Source organism: Epinephelus moara, chromosome 19, assembly GCF_006386435.1.
Source record: "Epinephelus moara isolate mb chromosome 19, YSFRI_EMoa_1.0, whole genome shotgun sequence".
NCBI classification, from domain to species: Eukaryota; Metazoa; Chordata; class Actinopteri; order Perciformes; family Serranidae; genus Epinephelus; species Epinephelus moara.
The window spans coordinates 34698172-34723931 of record NC_065524.1 but is presented as its reverse complement, the minus strand read 5'-3'; the positions used below and the strand labels follow the sequence as shown (position 1 = coordinate 34723931).

At 41.2% G+C, this 25760-nt stretch overlaps 1 protein-coding gene across 9 annotated transcripts in view; it reads left to right on the top strand.

The window, feature by feature from the left end:
* The window catches only part of cep170aa (centrosomal protein 170Aa), a 47876-nt gene that overhangs the window by 1888 nt on the left and 20228 nt on the right, over nt 1-25760 (top strand). For 6 of the 9 annotated variants that reach the window (XM_050071111.1, XM_050071109.1, XM_050071107.1 and 3 more), the window contains exons 2-8: nt 9199-9258; nt 9752-9891; nt 17692-17781; nt 19543-19624; nt 19899-19954; nt 20055-20286; nt 21919-22056. In XM_050071111.1, coding sequence (XP_049927068.1) covers nt 9787-9891; nt 17692-17781; nt 19543-19624; nt 19899-19954; nt 20055-20286; nt 21919-22056 — 703 coding nt within the window. In that variant the 5' untranslated portion in view covers nt 9199-9258; nt 9752-9786. Of the gene's footprint in view, nt 1-9198; nt 9259-9751; nt 9892-17691; nt 17782-19542; nt 19625-19898; nt 19955-20054; nt 20287-21918; nt 22057-23317; nt 23802-23887; nt 24362-25760 lie in introns of those variants that run through there. The other 3 variants (XM_050071105.1, XM_050071112.1, XM_050071113.1) reach the window with 3 other exon arrangements.

Here is a 25760-nt window from a genome sequence, read left to right as displayed (position 1 = left end):
TCCGGCCTGCCCGCAGCCATTGTGTATAGTAGGAAGTTTAGGAAGTGAGTTCATTTTACTTCAGTGGTCAGGGAGTTCTGTTTGTGACTGAAAACAACCTCCGCTGGAGCTTTATATTCTAATCTATTCCATTCTTTTAACATGTTTTTAAAGTGTTTTGTACCAGGGTGTCCGTGGCTAAAAATAGCAGTGAATCTCACTTCTGTAATCTGCCAGAGTAGAAACTTTAAAAGGGTTACGAGAGTCAGATAGCTTTGCCTGGTGAAGCGCCGGCTCGTGTGCAGAGTGCAGAAAGAAACAAGGGAGGTGAACAGAAAAGTCTGTGGTGAAAAAAATGGGACAGCAGTGCAGAAAACAAGAGAAACGCATGAAGCAATTTATATACATAATCATCAGCCTCTCCCTTGTTATGGAACATGGAGGGTGTGTCTGCTTTTTTTAAGCATTTAACTTCCCAAAATGAAAAATAAAACACGGTGACCTTCACATCTGTTTTGGGGTGTGACGTACTCCCCTGCGAGTTTTCGGTATTTTGTGCTCCTTTTCCACTGCAGATATTGATCTTGTATTTGGGCAGTTTCCATTCCCATCTCTCCCCCTGCCAGCCTCCCCTGATTGTCCTGTTATGCTAACATCGATGTTTTTTTTTTACTCCTAAGTGCCAGTGTGGATTTCAGTGTGAGGGAGTTCACTATTTTTGTCTGCTGCTGAGGCTATTGCTGTGGGCAGCATAAATGCTGGTATCATAATCAACGTGGCAGGGTTGGCCAAATCCTAATGTTCCTGTTAAAGGGCCATGGGTCAGTCATTATCTGCTCAGCAGGGGCCACGCAGAGCCATAAGGGCACTCACCAGAGAAAATCTGTGGGTACCAGACACACTTGGGCTTTGCTTGTGTGATTTATTCATATGAAAGTGTAATTCTGTAATGAAGGTAAATCTATTAGCCCCATTTAAATTGTTTGCAGGAGTAATCCAGTATCACTGAACAGATCTACGTTGATGATTTTAACAAAACTGCAGTCTAAAAAGGCTGCAACTAATTTCTACTATGGATAAATCTGCTGATTATTTTCTCTATTAATTGTTTGGTCTATAAAAAGTCAAAAAATAGTGAAAAATGCTCATCAAAATTTCCTTCAAGTCCCATTTTCTGTCGGCCCAACAGTCCAAAACCCAGAGTTTTCCAGTTCACAATGATATAAAGCAGAGAAAAGTAGCAATGAACGTTTGATTTCTGCTTCAAAAAAATGACTTAATCAACTCATATTTTCAGCTCTAGCATAATTTAATATTTATTGCGCCAACATTGTGATGGTTAATTAAAGTTTGCACATTAGTCTGCTACATATACTCTTCTGCTTCCATGCCCCATTGAGAATGCTGCCTCCAGAAATGAGCGTATTTTAGTGTATTTCCTGAATAATGCACTGCACACACGCTACGGAGAATGAATTACATGCACTGAAAAAGACTGTGCTGCAGGGCATGTGCTTCATTAATTCTTTTGGATTATTAATAATCTATTTTTTATTATCTCTTTATCAGAACGAGTTAGATCAGAGTGCTGGTTTCCCCTCCGTTAGACTCCACAAGAATAATCACTTTACTTTCTCCAGTAGCGCTGAAGGGCTGGTTTGGTTTTTTACGTTTGAAATGCAAATATCTATATGTAGGTCTGTAGGTCACGTGGAACACAGGGGTCACCGAGCATGTGGCGGGGCTTGTGTCTTACAGCCAGGGGTGTGCTGGGTTGTGTGTGGTAATAACAATGGAGCGGGCTGCGACGGATGCTGGCTAAATGGAGGTGTTTGCTTGTTTGTTCCTCTCGCCAACTGCTCATGTGATGCGTGTGGCCGCTTTTCGGCACCATATGGTCTTTTCTGCTGCATGGGACGTTTTTTTCTACCCACATGCTGCATGTACAGACCACATTAACACACACATAAAGCCATACATACACATGCGCACTCAGGTTTCTGCAGGTGCTAGACTGACACCCTAATGATTTATTATCTCCTGCATGGTGCTGTGGTCCTGTCGTTAGAGATTAACGCTGGTGTGGAGTCTTTATCTGGCTGTGTAAATTAGAAACTATTCAAAATGTATCATTCAATAGAATTCATTTTTGTCTTCTTCTTTTTAAAATGTTTCCAATTATTATTCATGATATAAATGTAGTGCATGTGATCTTACTCCAATCACATGATCCAGATTTACAAACGCATAGTGGGGAAGCATGACCTGCATGACTTTCTTTATCATTTGATATAATTATGTTGTTGTTGGTTCGGTTTAAGCCAAAACAGGAGGAAAAAAGGCAAAATGATGCTGTTGATGACTTTGTTTGTACATATGTGTATGTGGGTTAAACACTCAGCCATCATCACATATCCAAACCAGTGTTTGGAAGCCGAAGGACCATTGTTGGCTGGGATTTTCATGGTCACTTCTGAGCCTTTACAATGAAAACCCCAAAGTAACAGACATGCTTATTATGGATTTTAGCCTCCAGTTGTAGTCGAGGATTCAGAGCATGGCGAGTGAGTGTTTTGCTCTTTCCCGGCAATTCGTCATTTATGAGGAGAGGTAAAGTAGGCCAATTCGATTCAGATGTCAAATGAAATCAAAGAGTTAAAGACTGACATCCCTGGAGCAGCCATGGCGTGCTCCTTTGTGCACACTCAGTTTTAGACCAGGAACATTTCATATACTGTATTATTTAACTGCATCAAACCAAACTTTTGTGATTGACTGGCTGCCCTGTAGAGCAATAAAGTGCCATGTGACATTAGCATCACGTACATGCATGCATAATTCATTACTAAAATACTTTAGGTTTCATTACAATAGTGTGTCAGAGTATGTTTGTGAAAAACAACAAAATGAAATGGAATAAAATGTGATTTAAAAACGTAAAGCAACAAAACATAGCTTATACAACAGACACCATTTTGAATTGGCTTTACAAGTGTCTGGTATATCATTATCTGCATCCTAGACAAAGCCCAGTCTGTCTTTTTGTCTAGTTTAGAGAGGAACAATAGATTGTACACTTTCATGTCTGTAAATCTACAGTAGACTCACTCATCAGGGACTTGAACAGCCTTTTGTCTGTCCGTTTGTCTGTCTGTTTGTCCAGAGGTTGCTCGGGCGTCTCATCCTGAATCCTTTGCCTGGTTTGTTCTCTTCACCCCTCAGGGTCTGGCGGCTCCCCTTCTCCCACAACACCTCTAGGGTTGCGAGAACAATTCAGTCTCCCTGGTCTATTCCTTATTGACTTACTGACCTTACATCAGCACTTTCAAGGGAATAGGCTGCTGCTACTCTATTTGTCTTGACCTTCAATGTACTTTCCTTTTATTGGTTTTGCTTATAGCTCCAAGGTGCTGTCTAACACCACATGCCTGCTTTTCTCTTTGTTTCCATTGTTGCAAAGATGAAGTAATGATTATAGTATTTATCACACTTCAGGTCTTACTTAAAGTGTTAATGTACAATAGTCTGTGTTTTCATTTTGGCAACATCTTGCTGTCTTTGCTGTGGTGTTTATGCACAATGCTTCCAAGAAATCACCATGCCGTGAGCCGGTGTCATGATATTTTTGTCAATAGAGTTTAATTTAATGCAGTTACTGTTCTCTTCTTTTCCTGTTTAGCCAAATGGGTCTAGCCTTGGAGTTATTTATATCGGAACAATCAGCTTTTGTTGTAAACATTAAATGCATCGCCTGCTGTCTGCCAGAGGATTTCTCCTGGAAAAGACCAGCCACACATGAAAGTTGAGTGCAAGAAATGCCTTAAAGCTTTTTAATTTAATCACTTTGTGAGCAGCCAAATGAGACAATATATTTCTTGTACCGTTGCTACTTCCTGTAGAAGCACTACAGATCAGGTGTCACCGGGCCAAGCATGGTTTTTATGGGTTTTGGAGAGCTATCATCCACTGTAGCTGCTGGTGAATTTTAATGCAGCTACACTGAGATAAAACTAGATTTTTACAATGTAGGCAGACAACCACACCCTCACTGGGGCTAAGTTTGGCTCCCATCATAAGACCACATGGAAAAAAAGTCAGTGACGAGAGTATGAGTTGTCTCTCCGTGCCCGTCTGTCTCTCTCTTCCCATTTCTTTCTCCTCTACTGTCTTTCTCGCTTTGGGTTTGCTTAACATGTGTGTGTTTGTGTAAATCTGTGTGTGGAGGCTACACACAGCAGCTGTCAGTGTGTGTGATGCGGTCTGAGTCAGCTATCGGGGGTTGCTGTGGTGATGTGACGGTCTGGGAGGTCAGGCAGATGAGTAGCGCTGTTTCATCATCCTGGGATACGTACTTGGGCCAGATGCTTTATGGAGAGCAGCAGACATGTGTAGCGGCGAAGGAACATCACTTCCTGTCCCCTTTCGCCCGGTGTCTGTGATTGGCTAGTTTGAAATGGAGTGTAGATATATGAATTGTTGAAAAGACACAAGACTCCTTATATAACTTTGTGCCAGAGAACAGAAACATAGCTGTAAAAGTGATTAGTCACAGCCAATGAATCTTTTATAATCCCCACTTATTTTTTATGTCTGAACATTTTATTATATAACGAATAATAATAATATCAGCACTCATTTGCTTTGATTCGGCGCCTTTGTTAGCGGTATAAGACGATTTTCCTTCATGACAATGTGATTCAGTGCCTAAGTGCTGTGAATTAGCTGCCTCACTGTAGATGACACATGGTTTTTCACTCACGTCAGACAGTCACCAAGTCAACATCGTACTGTGGACACAAAGATGAGTGAGCTCTGTCCAACACAGGAAGTGCAGTGCATGCTTCCTGTCTCTTCACTGCAATCTCCCCCATACAAAGAATTCACAGTCATCTTGGAATAATCCTGCCCTTTCACTCCTTAATTCTGTGTGTGTGTGTGTGTGTGTGTGTGTGTGTGTGTGTGTGGGAGATAGTAAGTGCAGGTCTGGGGGTTGGGGAATTCCTGCCAAAACCATGAGGTCAGTTTTCCTCCTTATTAGCCTCAGCGTGAATGTTGCTGAAAGAGTGGATTGGAAATGAGACCACTGACAGTTTGTTTTTGCCAGTATTTCAACATTGACATTATGGATTACCAATATTTACGCACAGATATTCTACATCTCTTCCTTCTTTTGCTTCTCAGATGATAACAGCGTTTAATGCCCCACGGTAATCATCACACAGGAATCACTGTGAGACAGAGCTGAATTGTTGGAATAATTAGGTCAGCCAAATCACATTCTACAAATATCAAACAACACATTAAAAAATGCTCATTGGAATTTCCCAGTCTTGCGCATAAATTGCTTGTTGTTTCTAATCAGCAGTTTAAAACTAAAAGATATTGTATTTATTATTAAATGCGACATGAAAAAGCAGCAAATACTCACATTTTAGGAGCTGGAAGCAGAGAATATTTGCCATATTTTCTCATATTATTATCAAAATAGTTGTCAAACGATTAATCGACTTATTGTTTGAGTTCGTGTTTGTTTATTTTTGATTATTGAGAGTAACGGGAACACAGTTTTTTCGCTGTTGAATTTTCAATTACACTTTTTCAATGCTGTGAGCCCCACATATTTAATTCCATTCACTTCCACTGTGTTGAAGTGGAAGCAGAAATCCATGGATCTGTACTTGGTCCACTGTTTTTCTCTCTATACTTTGCACCCTTGGGTCAGATTTTATGTTAATTTGGGATCTCTTTTCATTGTTATGCAGATGACTTACAGTTGTATACGCCTTTTATTCTGCAAAATGGTTCAGATATGACTAAACTTAGGGAGCTGTGTAGCTGCAGTTAGGGGATGGTTATCTAGAAATGTCCTGTTACTTAACTCGGCTAAGACAGAAATAATGATTATTAGTCTCTGGATGATGATGAATCTTGTGATTCATTGCAGTGACAGAATTAAGAATCTTGGTGTGCCCTTTGATCAGACCCTCTCCTTTGATTTTGTGTTCTGACTGCAGCGGGTAAATATGAGCATATTACTCCCATGTTGGCCTTGCTCCACTGGCTTCCGGCAGAGGATAGAGCAGACTTTAAAGTGCTTTTGCTTACTTATAAAATTGGGAATGGCATCTCACGACAGTACTTGTTGGACCTGATTAAACCGTACGCGCCTGCACATGACCTGCGCTCCCAGGGGACTCATCTTCTGAGTGTCCCCAAGGTCCGCAGAAAGACGGTTGATGAGTGTGCTTTTTCATTTCGTGCACCAAGGTTGTGGAACAGTCTACCTGTTGGTATTAGGCAGGCATGTTCAGTTGATGTTTTCAAAGCAAAGCTAAAGACCCATTTGTTCACTGTTGTTTTTAAGTCTTGATTTGTCTGTTTATTGTTGTCTGTCATTGTTTTATTGTGTTTTATTTATTGTATACTGTTTTTAGTAGCCTTCCTGTTTTTAATGATGTACAACACTTTGATTGAAAGCGCTTTACAAATAAATTGATGTTATTATTATTATTGTTGATAGATATATATCTCAAAATCTGGCCAAAACTATCTGCATGGCTGCACACTGCTAGAGTTAAATGAGACCATATGTTTTCTGTATTTTGGGTAAACTGGCCGTTTAACTAGGACTTGACAATAAGGAGAAAATCTGCTTTCACTTTATTTTTCACCAAATATCTCAATTTCAATATTGCAATAATATTGTGGGGTTGACTATTGGTGCTTTCTCAAAATATTACACAGAGATTTTTGGGAATCATCAGTCATGTGGATATAATGACCAAGTGTGGAAAGGCAAATAATAGATCAGCTATAACAGTCTGTTAAGTCACTTTACTGTACCTACATTTACCATCAGGCCTGTGAGGAACACATGTAGAGCAGACACTATATGCTCCTCAGCTGCGCCTCCTGCGTCAGACCTACCGCTGCATTCCTCCAGCTGTGCCCTGTCTTTCATGTGTGATAGCAAGAAGGTTTTTTAATGGCACCACACAGGCTGGTATGCGTCGCATTCAGGCTCCTACACCGCATTCTCGTTAACGTTGCACTCTGCAGTGAGTGTGCGGTGGTTATTGAGATGGCAAGCCTTCAGATGCTTCGGTTACAGCGGGGAGGGGAAACCACACATAATTACAGTGTAATGGCAATGCTGTTGTTGTCTTTTGTTGGCTTCCTCTGATAGTGTGTCGGTCCAGTTTAGCATCTAAACACAATATGGGTTCCATATCCATAATGTTTGCATATATATGGTCATGGTGTAACTTGTTAACCATGAAGAGGATGCACATGATGTAAGCATGAGATACTGGGTTAGAGTCTGGTCAGTGATGGTGTGATTGGATTTTTCTATATTCCTTATTTACTCACATTTAGTTATATTATTATAGGAGGTATTTTGGTTTGGTTAAGAGATTTATTTTGGATTTAGTCAAGGAAAGTTTAATTCAGTTAAGGTTAATGCAAGTTTTATGTTACAGTTATTATTAAGGAGGATTTTGTACTTATTCCATGAATCATTTCTTATGAGGATGCACATGTTTAACACAAGTCTGGTCAGTTTAGGACACAATCTTGTCCGTAAGTTTTGTCACAGTCTCCCTTCTCTCCACATCCAGTATTTCCCACTGCTCTTCAACACCATGAAGACAGACCTAATATAATATGTCAGAAACACTTATCTCTGACAGCATGTTGCAGCAGATACTTATATCAAACTGCTTTACAACTGTCTACAATTTCCTCATTAAACGTTTCACACGTCATATAAAATCGTTGGATATTCTGAGCCGTCACTACGATGACAACCGATCCCCTTTACATCAGAGACAGCTGTTGCTTTGGTACAGTCGTGTTCCCAACAGTATCGTGCGAGGGCCCGTCAGAGGTGTGCGGTTGATTAAAATTTTACCCAGGGGATTATTGCGTTGGTATACCGAGTACTTATGAGGTCAAGTGAGCAAGAGCTTAGCTCAATAATCTTTAATTCCCTCTCTGATGGGCTTTTCTTGGCACTTTCTCCACACGACAGAGCGCCTGTTATTTTAGTAGCACTTTAAATTTCCATGAAAAGCTTCTCTTTGAAACCTGTGTTTGATTTTGAAATAAATAATTGTGAAAAGTATTAAAATTGTCACCAAATTCAGCAGTCCTTTAAAATGTGTCTCATGACAGAGACAACAGATTTTCCACTTCACTCTGAGAGGCATCGCTCCGTTTTGTTCACTTCATGTGACAGTGTGAAAATTCAATTATGAGAAGGTGCTTTTGGCTGCTAAATTTTACAGCTAGTGGCTCTTTCAGACAGCATCAATCCTGCAGGCAGTCAGTTAGAAATAGGGTGACACTATATATATTTGTCATCATTGCAGTGACATGTAGCGTAATAAGCACATCACAAAAGACTACAATATTGCACTCAGGAGTTTTTTAGCTAGATGAAAGAGAGTGTCATTCTTTTTATCGGTGTCTTTTGTGCTAATTAAACAAGCTATTTGTTGTATTTCATCAGTATACTAATAACAGCAAAAAGGCAGAACTGAGTACACTTCAATTTTTTGTTTATTTATCACAAGTAATATCATTATTGCGATATTCAACAATGTTATCACATCTCTTCCTCATGTTATGCAGACCTACTTAGAGAGCAGCCGCAAAGACAACACGCCCGTCAGTTAGTTGCTGCTCAGTGTTGTTCTCCTCGGCCCGGGCAGTTGGAAAGTCGGCGTGGCTGGCTCTGACCTCCTTTCTAGCTCTTCTGAAAAGAGAGAGCGAGGGGAGGAGATAGGCAGGAGGGAAAATAAATGTCCTGCTGGGGAGGCCAGCCAACATTCCTACATCACTTCCTCTTCTAACATCTGGCAATGATCAGGGCCGGCAGAGAGAGAGAGAAAGAGAGGATGCTTCTCACTGGCTGGCCGAGTGTTCATTTCCAGGCGCAGACAGAAAGGCATCACATTGCAGGACCGCCCACTCAACCTCATTCCCCCGACCAGCAAAACAAAATGAAGCAAGATGAAGTGTTTTCATTCAGCGAATCTCTGCAAATTTTTACACACTGTCTGTGATTCTGCTGTCTGCCTTTATTGCTTCATATGTTTTTCATACATCTCGGCTGTCTGTATCATGTTGCAAAGAAATGCATTTCATGTGTTGGTCTGCTTCTGTGAGCATAAATGAAAAAAGAATAAAAGCTTTTCTTTTCTTCTCCTTCCTCAGGATGGCCTAGCTGCGTTGTGTTGTCAGCAGTCGATCAGCAGTGAGCTACCTGGACCAGAGGTGTGTGACAGAACTCAGTACTTTATTTTCCAATGTCTGAAACAACTTCATTACATTTGTATTGTCTTGCCACCAAGTTAAGGCAAAAGAATGGTCTCAAACCTTGAAGCCATGTTTGCAGATATTCAAATTTTCTCTCTTCTAAGATAAATGTGAATGTGTCATTCTCATTTAATCCCTCAATATGCAGCGACCAAATAAATTATTTTCTTTCATGTGTTTCAGAAGAGAGAACTGCCTTTGTATTTTAATCCTGCCTTGCCTAGTCTGTTTTTCAAAGAGCACTGTTGGTGAAAATTAGTCTTAATTAGCTAAACAAAACAAGTGTTTCTGTTATATAATATTTTCAGAATATCCTAAAACCGTTTCAGAATTTCTGTAGACATGAGTTTGTTTGGATGATATGCTGAGGGAAATCTGGTGGATTATTCTCAGAACTGATACAGATTACAACAGATAATCTGACCTGCCGCTTGTTTGCTTTTGTCCCCAGCAGGTGTGTACCAGAGGCAGCAGCAGGTTGCAGAGATGAGTGTGACCTCCTGGTTCCTGGTGAGCAGCGGGGGGACTCGCCACCGCCTCCCCCGGGAGATGATCTTCGTTGGCCGGGATGACTGTGAGCTCATGCTACAGGTGAGAACACTTTTAGGGCCCCGACAGTTGGCTGTTGGTCAATGTCAGGCCGTCAGTGGGCATATGTCGCTTTAGTTTTTGCGTTGTGTCTGGCACCATCAGTCAAGTCAGCCCTTGTGGGCTTTTTTCCATTATGTTGAAACAGTGTCAGAGATGGCGGAGCCTGTTGGTGAGTGACATCACTGATTGGCAGTTTACTTCATTGCAGTAGTAGAGAAACTGAAGTGAGGAAAGCAAAGGAATGGCTGTCAAGAGGGCGTGAGATCAAAACAGACTCATAAGATTATGTTTTTACATTCAATACCCAATGTTCTCTCAACATCAGGTTGTGTTGTTAATGTGCTAACTGGCTAACTGGCATCTTGAATCTGTCCTGCTGGTCTTCTGGTTTCCCTTTTTTAATGACTAATACAGAGTACCGCCACCTGCTGCTATGGACAGTTTCACTTTCACGCAGGCACAGAACATCCGTGCTAGTTGGCCGTTGGCTGTAGTCTATGTGGTGTGTTCACGTGCAACTTTTTGGCCGAGACACAGGCAACGTGAGGCGGCGCAACAGTCGGCCTTCGTCCCAACTAGTTCTTTGTTGATGGTTTGTTGTATCTGGGCCTTGTGTCCACTGACAGCTGCTTCAATAAACCAGAGAAGGCAAGATGTGTTAGTTGCATTTTCACTCTCTCTTTGTAGATATTACTGTCTTTAGTAAAAAAAATTTAAAAAAAAACAGCAGTCTGAGTCTTTGCAAGTTACTAATTTTTAGGATCATGAGCAAACCAGTGAACCAGCAGAGCCATACACTCATGTAGAGTTGCTCTCAGTCTTATAAATAACCTGCTGATCTCACAACAGTGTGTTTCATAAGCGAACTGTTTACACAGTCTGAGACTGAGTACACTACAAATGAGCCCTCATGTTGTTACTCATGCAGAAGCAGAGCATGTTTATATGTGATCATGTTGATGTGCGTGTCTGTGTGTGTATTAAGGTCGTGTCCGTGCAGCTGCGCATACATCCAAGGAGACCGTGCGTATGCTCATGTGTACCTCTGGTCACTGCACTATTAATAGAAAGTGGGGCAGATACCTCCTGAGTTAGATCTTATCTGACTGAGTCAGTTGTAGTGGGTACAGGGTGCATCCATGGCAGCAGTCTCTGTTATGACATGACATGTTTAGAGAAGTGTACTGGTACCACTGTCTGTCGCAGAGTGTGACGGTCAAGACATTCAGGACTCTCTGATATTTATTCATTTTTATTGTGTTGGTAGAAACCTGTGAAGTCACTGTGGCTGCTTTCAACATCGTCACATCAAATTAGATTTATTTCTAGGCTTCTTCACTTTGTAAAAGTATTAAAACTTTCAGTACAATTATTATTATCTAAAGCAGATCACACTCCACACCCTCAAGATATCACTTAGACCTGTTTGGTGGTATTTATCCTTACAGTATCAAATCCAAACTTCACGGATTTAAAGAAACATAATCCATTTATGGGTTTTCTGCACTGAAGAAGCATAAAACAGAATTATAAAAGCATATTTCATTTGTGAATGAACAGAAGTTCATGACTGATTAAAGTCCCATTTATTTTTAATCCCAGTGCACTCTATTGTGACCTTTTTTATTCAAAACTTTCACTTTCACTTGAGAAGTTGGCTTCACCCTGCAAGGTAACGTTAAGCTGTTCGTGTGGGAAAGAGAGTTTTTCCAGCCTTAAAATAGTTGACCTAGTTTTTAAAAATGTTGATTTTAAGCTTAAGTAGACTGCGTATTTATCAGGCCAAATATATATAGAAAACAATCAATTTCCTATAGTATTTAGTAGTTATAGAGCCTGTATTTGCTGCTGAATTTTATCAGTAGACACAGGAAAAAAACTATTAAGATATAAGGGTTTTATTTATTTATTTATTAAGTTGATGTTTTTATGTTACCACTAAGTTTATTACAGGTAAGCTTGGTGCAAAAAAAACACCTACAGAAAGTTTAAGTTTATTAAGTTTATTCACTTTATTAATCCCCCTGAGGGGAAATTCAATGTTTTCACTCTTGCTTGTCAATTACACACAGGTCTGAAAGACACACACATGCACAAACAGGACCTATACATGCACAAAGTGGAGAGATCTCAGAATGAGGGGGCTGTTTGCCCATGTTGCCATAAAATATCTTAATCAGGAAGTACAGCCAGCTTGCTACCTGAGCACATAGCATTTTATATCTATATATATAACCTTAATTCAGTCCTCACCATTGATTGCCCAGTGCTCCTTGTAATGTTGCTTCTATTGTGCATTGTGTTTTTATGTCAGTGTGTTTTAATGTGTTCTGTCTGAATGTGATATGATGTGATTTTAGAAGCAGATTTTGCACATGCACACCAAAGACAAATGTCTTCCTTTTGCACGCAGAAAGTAGACAAAGTATTGTCTTAATGATGTTGCTCTCACAAGGATACCACAAATATGACTTAGAAGTTATGCTGTGTCTCAGATCGCGTACTTCTGTACTTACACTTAATATTTTGAGTGTGTAAGTGCGTTCACACTGACAAGTATGAAAAAATGCAGTGCACTATGAGTACCCGGGTGGTGCACTCGAAACGGTCAAGGACCTGGAACTATGGCACTTCTCGCCCTCAATGGTCGGCATCTTGGCTATGTAGCGGAAGAGGAGGGACCACTTTTCAGACTGGAAATGGCGGCCGAGGACTGTGCGACCGTGAACGTTGCTGCATTGTATAACTTTAAGTTATACATGTGTTTATGTAGATCACAAAAACAAATCATACATAGCGGTACATTTTCAGCCAGTAGGAGGAGGGTACGTTGTTGGCGCAGACTGCGGCATAAAACCCGTGAAAACATGTGCATTTTAATTAATACAGTACAACAATACAATACAGTCGATGGATATTTTGGTGGGCAAAAATTCGCAGGCAAATGGTGGCGATAACTGGCTGGTTACAATTAGGCATTGAAGCATCAGTGTGTAAAAATGGTGAGTAACAGTGACATCAGCGGTCAAATTCTAGATTGCAGCGCTCACTCGCTCACCCCGCCCGTCGGGTAAGTGACGGTGGCCTTGTAGGACAAAAAGCAGCAGAGATAGTATCATCCACGAGTTTTTCGAGTTTTTCAGGAGTATCTAGCAACGAGGTGAATATTTATTTAGGAATCTAAACCATGTTACGATATGTTATAGCTTACCAGTGAGATATAGGTTATCTGTGAGATATATGCTCGGAGTGTTTTATTTCTAATTGTTTTGGTAACACGAGCAAACATTAGCACAGTAATGCTAAAATAACACGTTTTATGTGATAGTCACGGCACAGTGCAGCAAATACAGGTTGGTACGATTATAATATATGCGTTCCCAGAGTGTTCTTCCACAGTACACAGGGAGAGGAGGAAGAGGGAGAGGGAGAGGAGAAAGACCAGGGAGAGGAAGGGGGCGAGAGGGTAGAGGCGGTGCAGGAACGGCCAGGTGAAGAGGTGTGTCTCGGCTACCCAGAGGGAAGAGGAGGAGGAGAGGGTGGCAGCCTTCACAGCAGCGCGAGAGCAATCAACAGATTAGGCTGTAGGCTAGGCTAACTATTTAGCTGTAGCTCTGGGATAACTTTAGCCAAGGCTAGGATAACGTTAGCACGTACACGTAGCCGTCACTCGAACTTAGATGAGAGGGAAGAGTAGTTGCAAACATGAAGCCAAAATGATTTTAAAATATCAGATTGAATTACCTGTCTAGCAGAAAGCAGGCAACCTCCACATCCCTTGTGAAATCCTTCTCCTTCAGGAGTTCTTTCCACCTGGAATAAGCAACGCCGATATTCACTCGCGTTTTGTCCCGTCCTCGCTTATCTGATCTTTTTCTTTTATTTGGTGGCGTGGTTTCCCTCTTACGGGGCAAAACATATGTGTGGTCCTCCATTTAAAGTGCGACAGAATCATAAAAGTACAAAGCAGGTTCACGCAGAAGCGCCCCGGATTGATCTTCACCTTAACCGTCTCCAGTGACGGGAAGTTCTAGGTAAACGCGTAAGGCGAAGCGCTTATATCCCTTTCGGCCACTGTATTCAAATATGGCGACGCAAGAGGGCAGCCTCCAGCAGACCGCGCCCTGCCTGTGTATATATAGAGAAATCATTCTAAGCCTATGAGAAAGCTTCCATTTGTAAGTGAATTGCATTACACTTTAGTAAATATATAATTATGAAAGCAATAGTTGATATTTGCTAATAAACAACCACATAAATTACACATTGTAACTTTAAATTTGAAGTTGTCATTTCCGGTGAGTGCACAAAGGCCATGTTTTTGAAGTTGTCATTTCCGGTGAGTGCACAAAGGCCATGTTTGGTTTGAGACAACACTACCCTTTTGAAATTCGCGCACTACGCCAATAAGTACATAGAGCACATAGTATACTACATGGAAGTGTACTAACGCAAGTATGTGATTTGAGACACACTGTTAGTAATGTACTTGCATACTGAAACTTGAAAAATACTCGTTCTGGAGTAGGGCTGCAACGATTAATCGACTAATCGATGACTAATCGACTATTAAAATAATCGGTGACTATTTTAGTAGTTGACTAATTGGTTTGAGTCATTTTTCATAGAAAAGTACTATAAAAGTACTCCATAATACTCCTATTGCAGCTTCTTACGTTCACATATTGGCAGCTTTACACACTCTCTCATGACGGTGAACTAAAGCCCTTTGGTGCGAGTACGAAACAAGACATTAGATGACATAATTTTGGGGTTTGGGAGAGACAGACCGACATTTTTCAACATTTTAACACATTTTTCGATAAAATTATTAGCAGACTAATCAAAATAATCGAAAGATTAGTCGACAATGAAAATTATCGTTAGTTGCAGCCCTGTTCTGGAGCTTTCCATCATATCATACAATATCTAGTTGTCAGAGACACTTATCTGAGGTTTTTGGTCTTTTCCTCCTTCTATAATGAGTTAATCTTGTTATGTTTCCAAGGTCAAGAATTAACTTCCAATCTCAATGAAAAATACTACTTTATTGAAGACACAGTTTCACAGTCACAGACAGCAGCACTGTGTCTAAAGCTGACCTCCCAGTTTGCTGAGTTTTTATTAGTTTCCCTGCTGGTCTAGATTCTCTCACAGTCCTCCTCTTTGATGAGGAAACTTCAAGAGAGAAGTAATAAGGCCAGTTTACTGAAGCATGCAGAGTTGTATGAGATCTGTTTTTTCCCCAACACTTTCTCTAACATGTCTCCAATGACCCCAGGGTCTGCTGCTCCTGCATGTGTGTGTCTGTGTGTGTGTGTGTGTGTTCTTGTATTTCTATCCTTGTGATGCCTTTGGAGTGATAGAACGATAAGGGAGATTTTCCAAATTGNTCTCCGATGACCCCAGGGTCTGCTGCTCCTGCATGTGTGTGTCTGTGTGTGTGTGTGTGTTCTTGTATTTCTATCCTTGTGATGCCTTTGGAGTGATAGAACGATAAGGGAGATTTTCCAAATTGAGGACATTTTTGGGGGCTTTGTTTATGCATGTGTTTGTGTTCCACTTTGTGTAGCTGCTTGCAGTTGTGCTCCATGTGACTGCTGTAACGAGCCAAGGCCTCGTCACATGGCTGAACGTTAAGGGCTGCTTGTGTCATGCTCTAAATAAAACACACACAGACAGAATAGCAAACTACAAATGACTGTATGACAGAGAATTATCACACTGTTACTACAAGCTCTGGCCTCATGATCAGATTAGATTTATACTTTATTTATGTACTGAAAAGGGGAAAGAGTGTAATAAATACAGGAACACAGTGTCCAGCCTGAATCATATAATAGTCAGCGAGGCTATTAGAGCTCTCTCTGTCTCTCAGAATTATATCCTCTGTGTCATCACTCAGCTTATCTGCAGTGTGTTTCTTCTTTCCTTGATGAATCAGATTTGCCTCGTGTCTTCGTCTCTTCCACTTGTTATCATTTTGTCTCTTTCACTCTGCCCCATATGCACAAGATTAATCTCATTTTGAACGCTTCTTTTTACTTCTGTATTTACTTTGCGGAGACCTACTTTTTTTAGTTAAGTTTATCCACTCCACATCTGTATTCCGAGTTGCCTCTGCACATACTCAGTTAGTCAGCAGTATATCTGTGTGTAACAGCATGAGGCCGCTCTATCCTGCCGTGCGAGGTACAACAGGCAGCTCAGTTGGTTTCTATCCTATTTGATCTACCCTAATATATCTAAGGTAATCTGTTTGACGGTCGGCTCTCTGGAGTTGCTTCCCCTGGCGTTACTTCAGCAACTCTTCAGCCTCTTTCTTGAGATTTTTATGTCTGCACGAGGGTGCACTCGAGTTGTCGGCAATTGGGTTATAGGAAAGAGTCATGTCAGAATTTCTATGAGAGCCAGCTCCCAGAATTAATATGACTGACACACAATAATCTCATTCTTGTCTGACACTCAATGTGCAAGTGACGTATATTCTGGCTCTGGTCTTTAATACTTTCACTTACATATTGTTAAAAGTTTGTGATTCATGAGTCAGCACAGTTAATAGATATGTTCGGCAGACTTGTGTTAATACATAGGTACATTTTTATCAGATATTCGAAGTCCTGTCACTCCAAAAACCAGCTAATCACTGAGAAAAATTGTCCCTTACAATGAAACATCAGGCAAGCAGATGCAAATACAGATAGCACATTTCACAGACACCAGTCATGAAGTGTTTTGCAGTCAAAGAAATGAAATCAAATAACATCAACTAAATAAAACAAAGACAAATGGGAACAGACATAAGACACAAGTTTAAACATAAGACACCACAAGCTACCTAAATGCCTGTCTGTCTGAACAGATGGGTTTTAAGCTTGTTTTTAAGAGTCCACAGAGTCCAAAAACACAGCACATACAGCAGACTTTTGAATCACCCAAATTAGAATTAAACAGGAGCTACTAATGCCAAAATAAAAGCAAACCGTTCCAGGACAAGATGTCACTTTGTTCCTTGCATTTCATTGATGCACCTTATCTGAAGGACATTCCAACAGACATTTTGAGACTGCAGCAAATTTACTCATCAGTCAATGTCAGTGCATACTTCTTGATATGCTTTGAAATTCTCTGACATTGATACACGAGAGGGATGTTTGCCAAATTCCACAGTATATTTCTATTTGAGGATAACATCATCTTCTTTTCACCATACAGAAGGTTGCAGTGCGGGAAATTACTTACCTTCAAAACAGCTGATAGGCTCATATCTGAACACTGCAGAAAATCAATAGTTTCACCTCCAGACAGTCCTGCACTGCTTCACTGTTCTACTTGTGTGTGTGTGTGTGTGTGTGTGTGTGTGTACAGCTGTGAAGGTGTCGGTATGTTGTGTGCAGCGTCAGAGACATTGAAATACCTGCTGATATGCTTCAAGTTGATATTGTGGTAGATATCGTACATGCTGGCATTGAGCTCCACTATCAGAGATACATTCTTGACATTGGATGCTCATACCTCTACAGACATGTAACGTAGCATGGTCTGCTTCAGTCTCACACAGCCCTCTAATGGTCTGTCTAAGAAACTGTGTCTACTCTGCAGTTCACAGTCAGACTTACTCTCTAGTCTGGATGCAGCACAGGTGCCCCTATAAGCAACGTGAGGACATTTTGAAAAAGAGCAGTGAAGATTAAGTGTAAAAATAATGGACAAATGACATCTGATCCCAATAACAGGGTCACAATAAAGTCCACAACTGTGACCACTTGGTTAATGCTGTGTGTTTGTCTTTGTTTGCAGTCCCGCAGCGTGGATAAGCAGCATGCAGTCATCAACTACGAGGCGGGGACTGACGAACACAAGGTCAAGGACCTGGGCAGCCTGAATGGGGTGAGTATGCAGATATGAATATGCAAAACAGAGAGAGGTAAGGACGAAGATAAAAGGACGACAGAGGACAAAGACAGGGCAGAAAATAATGGAGGAGAGGAGAGGGTCAGGTGATGGATGAGGGACGGGGAGAGATAAGAGAATGTTTAACCAGCACAATGAGGAGTGAAGGGGTTTAGAGGGAGATGGATAGCGACTTCAAAGATTGAGAGAAATCAAGAAAAGACATCCAAGGTAAAAGCAGACGGAGGTCTGAGGGGTTAGAGGTTAACTTGTTTTTTGGCAGTCAATAGGACCTCCTACTTAACAGTTAATAATCAATCTCTCTGTTAATGAAGATTTGTGTCAGGGCTGAGATCGATAGGAATCTAATCCTAATTATGCAGATTACGACTTCAGGGCACAATCCGTGATCCAGAAACAAACACAACCTTTAAACTGCTATCTCTTCCCTATTTTCTAATTTTTTGGGGGAAGTGTATCCAGTAATTAAATTTCAGCTGACAATGGAAAGCAAAAAAGTGGTGTTGTTAATAGAGTTGTCGAATAATGTGATGTGGATATTGTTGTTTCTAGAAATTTAAGGGACAGATCATCTGAAAATCCAAAAATACATATGCTACGTCTTGGATGAACTGTCACTCGAACAAAAAAAGTGTGGGGAGATTCACACTGTATGCTCTCTGTTGGTCGTTAAAATGTATTTCAAGAAATGTAGTACTCAAGTGTTTTTAGATACACTTCACTTCTCTCTTCCACATTGTAGCTCAGTAAACCCGTTTACAGTTGCCACATGCCGTTAGTCATGTCCAGTGATTAGCACTCAGTCACAGCCCCACCAGATTGGACACATATGCAGCACGGCCCTCACATCCTCTCCAACACTCAGACAGGAAACCAGAGTCAGAGTCACTTCCTGCTGTGTCATTAACCATCCAACCTCCTAAACTGGATTCAGAGGAAGTTTTCTCCTGCTGAGTCAGTGGATATATACAGATTTGCCACAGTGGTGAGCGAGAAGCAGTGTTTGGGCAGTCGCACCGTTTACAGCCGTACTGGGTGTGTTTCATCGCTGGTTTGTTAAGCTGTCATGAACTCAACTCACTAGAGAGCAGGCAGGAATGTTTTATTACAACAGCAGTGCAAGTATGATAGAATTTCATTTGCAGTTGAGTGAAACCTGATCTATCAGAGCTGCATAGTAGAAGGAGGGGTGGACGGGGGGAGATGGGAGTGGGAGAAAGAAAGAGATGGGAAAGAAAACTGTTGAAGGGCAAGACGTGCATTGTCATGCTTGGGCTTTTAGTCCTGATTTCTTATCAAGAGATACCAGAATCAGCTGACTCTTCACTGTGGCTTCATGCATTCTGGGACCTCACAGAGATATTAAACTCACATGTGGTCACGTGTCTGGCAACAAGAGTTCCTCTGAGCCGTTAAAGCTTAAAAAACCCTGAAACCAGAAAGAAAATATCTCAGCAAGTTGGTATTTCCACATGAACTGAAAGTATTAGTTCATGAATCACCTAGTTGATTGCCAGAAAATTAATCAGCAACTACTTTATCTTAATGACAAAACAATAACCGGGAAAATAACTGGCAGATTAATCAGTGATGAACAAACTGTAGTAGTTAATTGGAAGCACAGACACTGCCATGTAGACCAGCAGATGCCTTTCTGTGATGTTATCTTTTCTTTATTGTTACGTTTGATTTCAATAACCATCTTGCTTTTTGTCCTGCCTCTCCCTCCCCCTGCAGACCTTTGTGAATGATGTCCGCATCCAGGAGCAGATGTACATCACTCTGAAGTTGGAGGACAAGCTGAGGTTTGGATATGATATCCTTTTGTTCCTCTGATTTTGTAACCTCCTCAGCTCTCACACATCCACCAGTAATCACTCCAAAAACATGTTGAGCAGCCAAGCGTTGTGCAAACCCAGATATTATTATTTGAATTCATACCAAGACGGCTTTTTTTCATGTACAACATAAAGTACAATTTACAGCTCGCAGCAGTAAACTGTTTCTGTTTGTATAAAGTGTATGTGTGCATGAACATGTATCATAATTATGCTGTTGTTGCCAGTATTTCCTTAACCTGTCTGTCTCACATACCAACCTGTTCACGGTGGTGAGAGGAGAGCTCACTGTGCCTGAGGAGGCTTTAAAGGTAAGAACACACACACAACACATGCTGCCAAGCATCACCTTAATACACAGTATATACACTTTTTAAATCTCTGCTTTTTCTATTCCTCACCCTCCTTCAGCATGAAAAGTTCACCAGCGGACTCCAGCTCAGCAAGAAGCCATCCAGCGGAGAAACCACTACCACCACAACCACAAGCAAGTCTCCCGCTAAGACCCCAACTAAGTTGCTCAAGTCCCCCGGCGGCAGCACGTCAAGGTCAGGGGAGGGAAGAGCAACGGACGGGATCTCTTCCTCCAAAGAGCCGTCAGCTAAACCTGTGGATGCACACAAAGCAGAGGAGAGGATAGGAGGTGAGACATGGAGGATATTGTGGCAGTATAGAAATGTGAGGCTTACTCATAAGCTTGTTTTGGTGTCTGTTGCAAACTGCTAGTACCAAATATTTAACTTAATTTAAGCTTATTTGCTGTGTTGGTCCACTTCTGACACCCTGTCCGTGAAATTTAGCTGTATTGACTGCTGTTACAGGACCACTAATTTCATGTTTTACTTAAAAATGTACAAACAGTACAGTCATAAATACTTTATAATGGCTTCATTGCTGTATATTAACCTAGGAAAATATGCTCACACTTAATGAAATGCCAAAGTTTTGACACCAGTTAACAGAATTTGGATGTTTTGTGACTTCCTAAAACCCCAACAGAACAGGCCTGTTTATTCTGCATTCATAAAATGTAGGTGAAGCAAAAAACACAAATTTACAAATGACATTTTAAGGTCAATTTCTCCACTAAGGAGTGTGGAGAAATTACCAATGGTGGGGTTTTATCTCAGGCCAGTAGGGGGTAGACATGGTCACCAGGGAAAGGACTTCAACCACCACCCCAGCATGCAGTCACGTTGTCTCAACATAAATGCGGTTTAGGTCTGAGGGTGTCTCTAATAATTGACATCACTGACCTGGCTAGGGTGCCAGCAGGGGTCCTGGTTAAGCCCCAGATGTTGAAACAAGGCCACATGGGGCTTGTGTTATTGCACAGATTAAGCAGTAACAGGGTCAGAGTGCCTGCATAATGCAAACCCATATGCCAGCACTACTCCTCTTAAAATGAAGTTACATTCACAGGCACGCACCTACATAAGCACATTTGAACCTAAAAACTAGCATACACGCACATACGGTGTCGCATGTCTCTCCATCTGCTGCTCATGTTTTTAATGACACCCTCTCTGTGGTTCTGTGGATGTAATCCTGCAGTGTTACTACTGTAATACCAGGCCTCACCCAGATATTATACCTGATAGTGAGAGTACATTCAGTAGCTTTTATATAGAAAGCCCCTTCTTACTGCACGCAGTTTGGCACACAGCATCTATAATTATCTGAATATACTGTGATTAAACCTCCATATAGCTCAGGATAAGGGGTACTTAAAGGGAAAAGAAGGTAGAGGATAGAGCAGGAAGAAGTTAACACATGAGGAGACTTCCTCTGCGACTTTGATGTGAGCTGCAACATCGCTGATTCAAATCCGGCTGGAGATCTTTGTTGCATGTCTTTCCTGTCACTTTTCTACTGTGCTGTCCGGTTACCGCAGGATGCTCGTGCCATGTCAGCTTTCATTCTAATGGGTACAGAGAGACAAACGGAAAGTCCCTTTTATTTGAGCTGCGTGTGTCTGAGAGAGTGAGAGAGCGCAACAGAGAGTGTGCACGTGTGTGTGTCCATCCTGCTGGCTAAAGTTCTGAAAATAGGTCAGTGGTGCAAGACCCGACCAGAGGGGGAATTAATGCACCAACACACACATTCACAAAGAGCAGCTGGGTTCAGTTTGTGTCATCCTGATATAATAAACAGCTCATGTCGACCGTACCAGAGTATGTAAAGTACATAATAAACATGTTAAATGTGACAGGCCGCAGTTAAAGCTGTATTAAATTTGTTTTAAGATGTGTCTGTGTCTGTGCATCTGTCTCAGGGGATGTTACAGCGCTGCCTCGTGGGACCCCTCTGTACGGCCAGCCGTCTTGGTGGGGGGATGGGGATGCAGATGATGAGAATTCCTTCAAACAAGAAACCAAGTCATCCAGCAAAAAACATGACAGCTCCATTTCAGGTAGGAGTTATTCCTGTTTTGAACTTCTTACTACCGTCGATCACACCATCTCCTCACCACTATATCTGACCTGGACATGCCAAAAGACAGTATCATCAGTGCTGTGAGTGGAAGAAAGCTGGTTGATGTCAAAGGATGCCTCTGTATTTGCCACATTTTTGGATAGGTTCTTAAATAGTGTTGCACTGGAGCAAGTGGTCATCTCCAGGGCTAAAAAACAAAGCCAACATAGAAGTGCCAATAACTGCAGTCCCTGTAATGGCCACTTGAGGCTGACTTCAAAAGCAAGTCCATCTCCATAGACCTTCATGTTAAAATGCCCAACTTAACAGCAAAAATAAACATGTTTACAGCCCGTTACCAAAAACAGTTTTGGTCTCTATAGCTAATTTCCACATTCATGACAACTGTACAGGAGGTAACTCAAAGATTTAAATTTTATTAAGGCTTAAAGTGACTCATAAAAAAGGGCATGGCTGCTTTGAGTGACAGGCTGTCTGCGAGGTGTCACCACAGCCTGAGTCAGATCCACCCATCGCTCCTTCACAGCTTCACCCTCTCATCCAAACACGGTCACTTCTGGCTCCAAAAGTCCAAGATGGTGACGGCCAGAATGCCAAACTCAAGGCTTTAAAACGTGACTCCACAAACCAAGTGGTGATGTCATGGTGGCTGCATCCATTATTTTTATACTTATAATTTATGACTTCGGTTAAAGTTCATAAAAACACTTTTACAGGAGAGTTTTCACTAAACATAAAGTATAAAGTGACTTGCAAAGATATACAGATACAGATGTCTGAATATGCCGAACAAGTTTGTGTATTTTTTGTCTCACATGGCAACGGCCATAAGACACTGATTTACATACAGAAGTTTATGTAATACTGAAGTCTTTATGTAGACATATATTGTGTGATAAATAGCACATTTAACATAACCACCATCTTGGCTGTAGTTTGTGTGGAAAGTTACAAAGCATTTCTTTGTATATCTATTTTCTGAAAACAGAAAAAAAGCAGGAGGTATCTAAAAACAGTATGTTATTTGATAGCCCACAGATGAAATGTAATGCCAAGTTGAATCATGCTTTGCAGGTAATTTTATCTCAGTAGTGAAACAGTAGCTTGATCTCGATGCCCTCTAGCTGTGTTTATTTGTTCTGTGTTAAAAGGGTAATGACCAGGCAGTCTGTGTGTTTGTGTGTGTAACAGTGTACATCCAAGTGCACACAAAGGCTTTTTTCAGAGCCTGTATGTATGCCTACAATATGTGCGTGTATAGAAACCACTGGACTGAGGGGGGATCCCGTTAACTGGTGCTGGATAGTCGGAGTAACAGGATTAGAGGCTACGCCAATAGTGAAACAGCTCAGCCACACAAAATCAGTCTGTGCCAGGCTGGTTTAGTGTGGACCAGCGTAGTCAGAAGGAGTGGGGGGAGGTTAATCATACACAAACACTGGAGCAGACTGAAGCGTCCTCAAATCTCTCGCCACATCTGGATGGATAGTCTGGGAGCGTCTTCACCAGCCTGAAAAGGAATCCTTTGTTTATCAGCTCTTTTAACAGTCAGTTAGAAATAATTTCTGTGTTACACCATGCAGAGTATTTAGCTGTTTGAATGAGATTAGAAAAGACTCATTTTGGAGTAAATCTGTGCAAGCGTGGCAGGGTGATTTGAAACCCTAAAAGCTTTCCAAAAAATTAGACGAATGGGATTGGCTACTTCAGTGATGGAAGTGGGTGAGTGGAAGGCATTTTGCCCTCTTGGAGTGTTGACTTTTTGACTGAGTGCTGAATGGATGTTGTGATGTTGGACTTGTTGTGTGAAGCAGCATTCTCCCCAGGGGGTGTTGCACTGTGTATTTATGTAGGTTACATGGACCTCAGCATCAAAAGATTTTATCATGTCTTTAAAAAGAAAGTGTGAGCACGCCCTCTTCTTCATCTCTAATAAACTGTTATGATGAGATATATAGTAACAGAAGGGGAAGTGAAAGAGGGGTTAGAGAGGAAGCCACTTTGTTTCAATATGTGTTTTGTTATATGCATGTGAATGTCGGTTAAGTTTAGTGCGTGTCCTTTTCTCCTTTGCTGTGAATAGGCTGCGTTGTCAGAGCCCCCTACCCCCTTCCTTGTGTATTGTCACTCAAGCCGATTGGGTTACGCCATTGCACCAGCTCCCCCATTCCTCCCAACACACACAAACACACACACACACACACATGCACACAGCATTCAAACAGGCCACTCTCTCGCTCTGTACTGCAGCAATCATTAGCTAACCACTCTCCAATTCTCCGGTAAGTATTGCTCTCAATTCCATATACTTTGGCTAATGGAGCCACTAAAGGGCTGTCAATTTGAATCAACTTTTTATTAGGGTGCCTTGCTTTATTACCTGTGGCTCTTGTAAGAACTAGTTGGTCAGTTAACTCTGTTTAGCTCTTAAGTACATTAGAATTTTAAATGAGAGGCGCTGCAGGTCTTAAATGGATTGTTTTAAGTTTTGCCACTGTTGTTTAAAGTCAATCACACTCACCTGACAGGAGATGCCTTTTGTAAGTGTGTTGAATGCCAATATATTCCAGGATGTGATTTATCTGGAATACTGTGTCTGTTGTCAGGTTTAATCTTTGTATGTTGTAGACTCTAATGGGAAACATAATTGGCATTAAACTCATTCATGAAACTCCTAACTTCACAAAAATGAGTAGGTACTTCCTAGACAGGCCATGTGACTTATGTTGACGTCAATGGAAGCTCTGACAGTATTCACACTTTTTCACATGTATTACATATGTGAGATGCAGGAAGTACAGTCAGTTCTTCATAATTTTAAAAAAGGAGCAAATAGCAGTTCTGTACCTGCTGTTGTTTGGTCTGTTGTGCACTTTTATTTTAACTCGTCAGTTTTGTTTTCATGGTTTCACCTTCCCAGTGAAGCCGTCGGATCCTAAGCATCATTCGACACATTTGATCTCAAGATCCTAATATTTGCACTCAGCTTAAATCCATGTTGTAAATCTCTCCAAACTTGCAGAGCAGCTTATGCTGGTAACCGCAGATCTAATTTCAAAGATGAGCCCAAAGAGATATTTTAGCAGTTTAGTTCATGACACTAAAGTGGAAAATAAGCCTTTTAATTCAGAGTTTCTGTTTGTGGTAAGTTCCTTGTTTGGCTCCTGAGTCTGCCAGAACAACAATGTTTTACTGGTATCTGTATTCTACAAAGTCAGTTTCCATATCTTGTTTCTTTTTGCCAATTGCCATATGCGCCTACAGTTGCTCCCCAACACGAAGCAGATGGCCCCTCTAATGTCTGAAAGTATCGTTTATCATATTCAGATCCCACAGCGGCTCTGTTTGTTAATATGAACAGATGAGAAAATAAGTGCTCCATGTTGTGAGTGCCCCAGAGCAGGTATTCAAGAGCTGTACCAGCACATCTCGTCCTGAGTGACTTGCATGACATGATGTGTGTGTGTGTGTGTGTGTGTGTGTGTGTGTGTGTGTGTGTGTGTGTGTGTGTGTGTGTGTGTGTGTTTGTGTGTATGTCTAAATGAGAGACAGAGAGTGAAACAGACAGAGCGTACGTGTCTTTGTAGTATTTGTAGTTTATACGTCTGCAACCTCCCCCAGAGGGAGACAGTAATTCTGATAAATGGTGAGACACACATGTTGAAGAGAAGACCATGATTG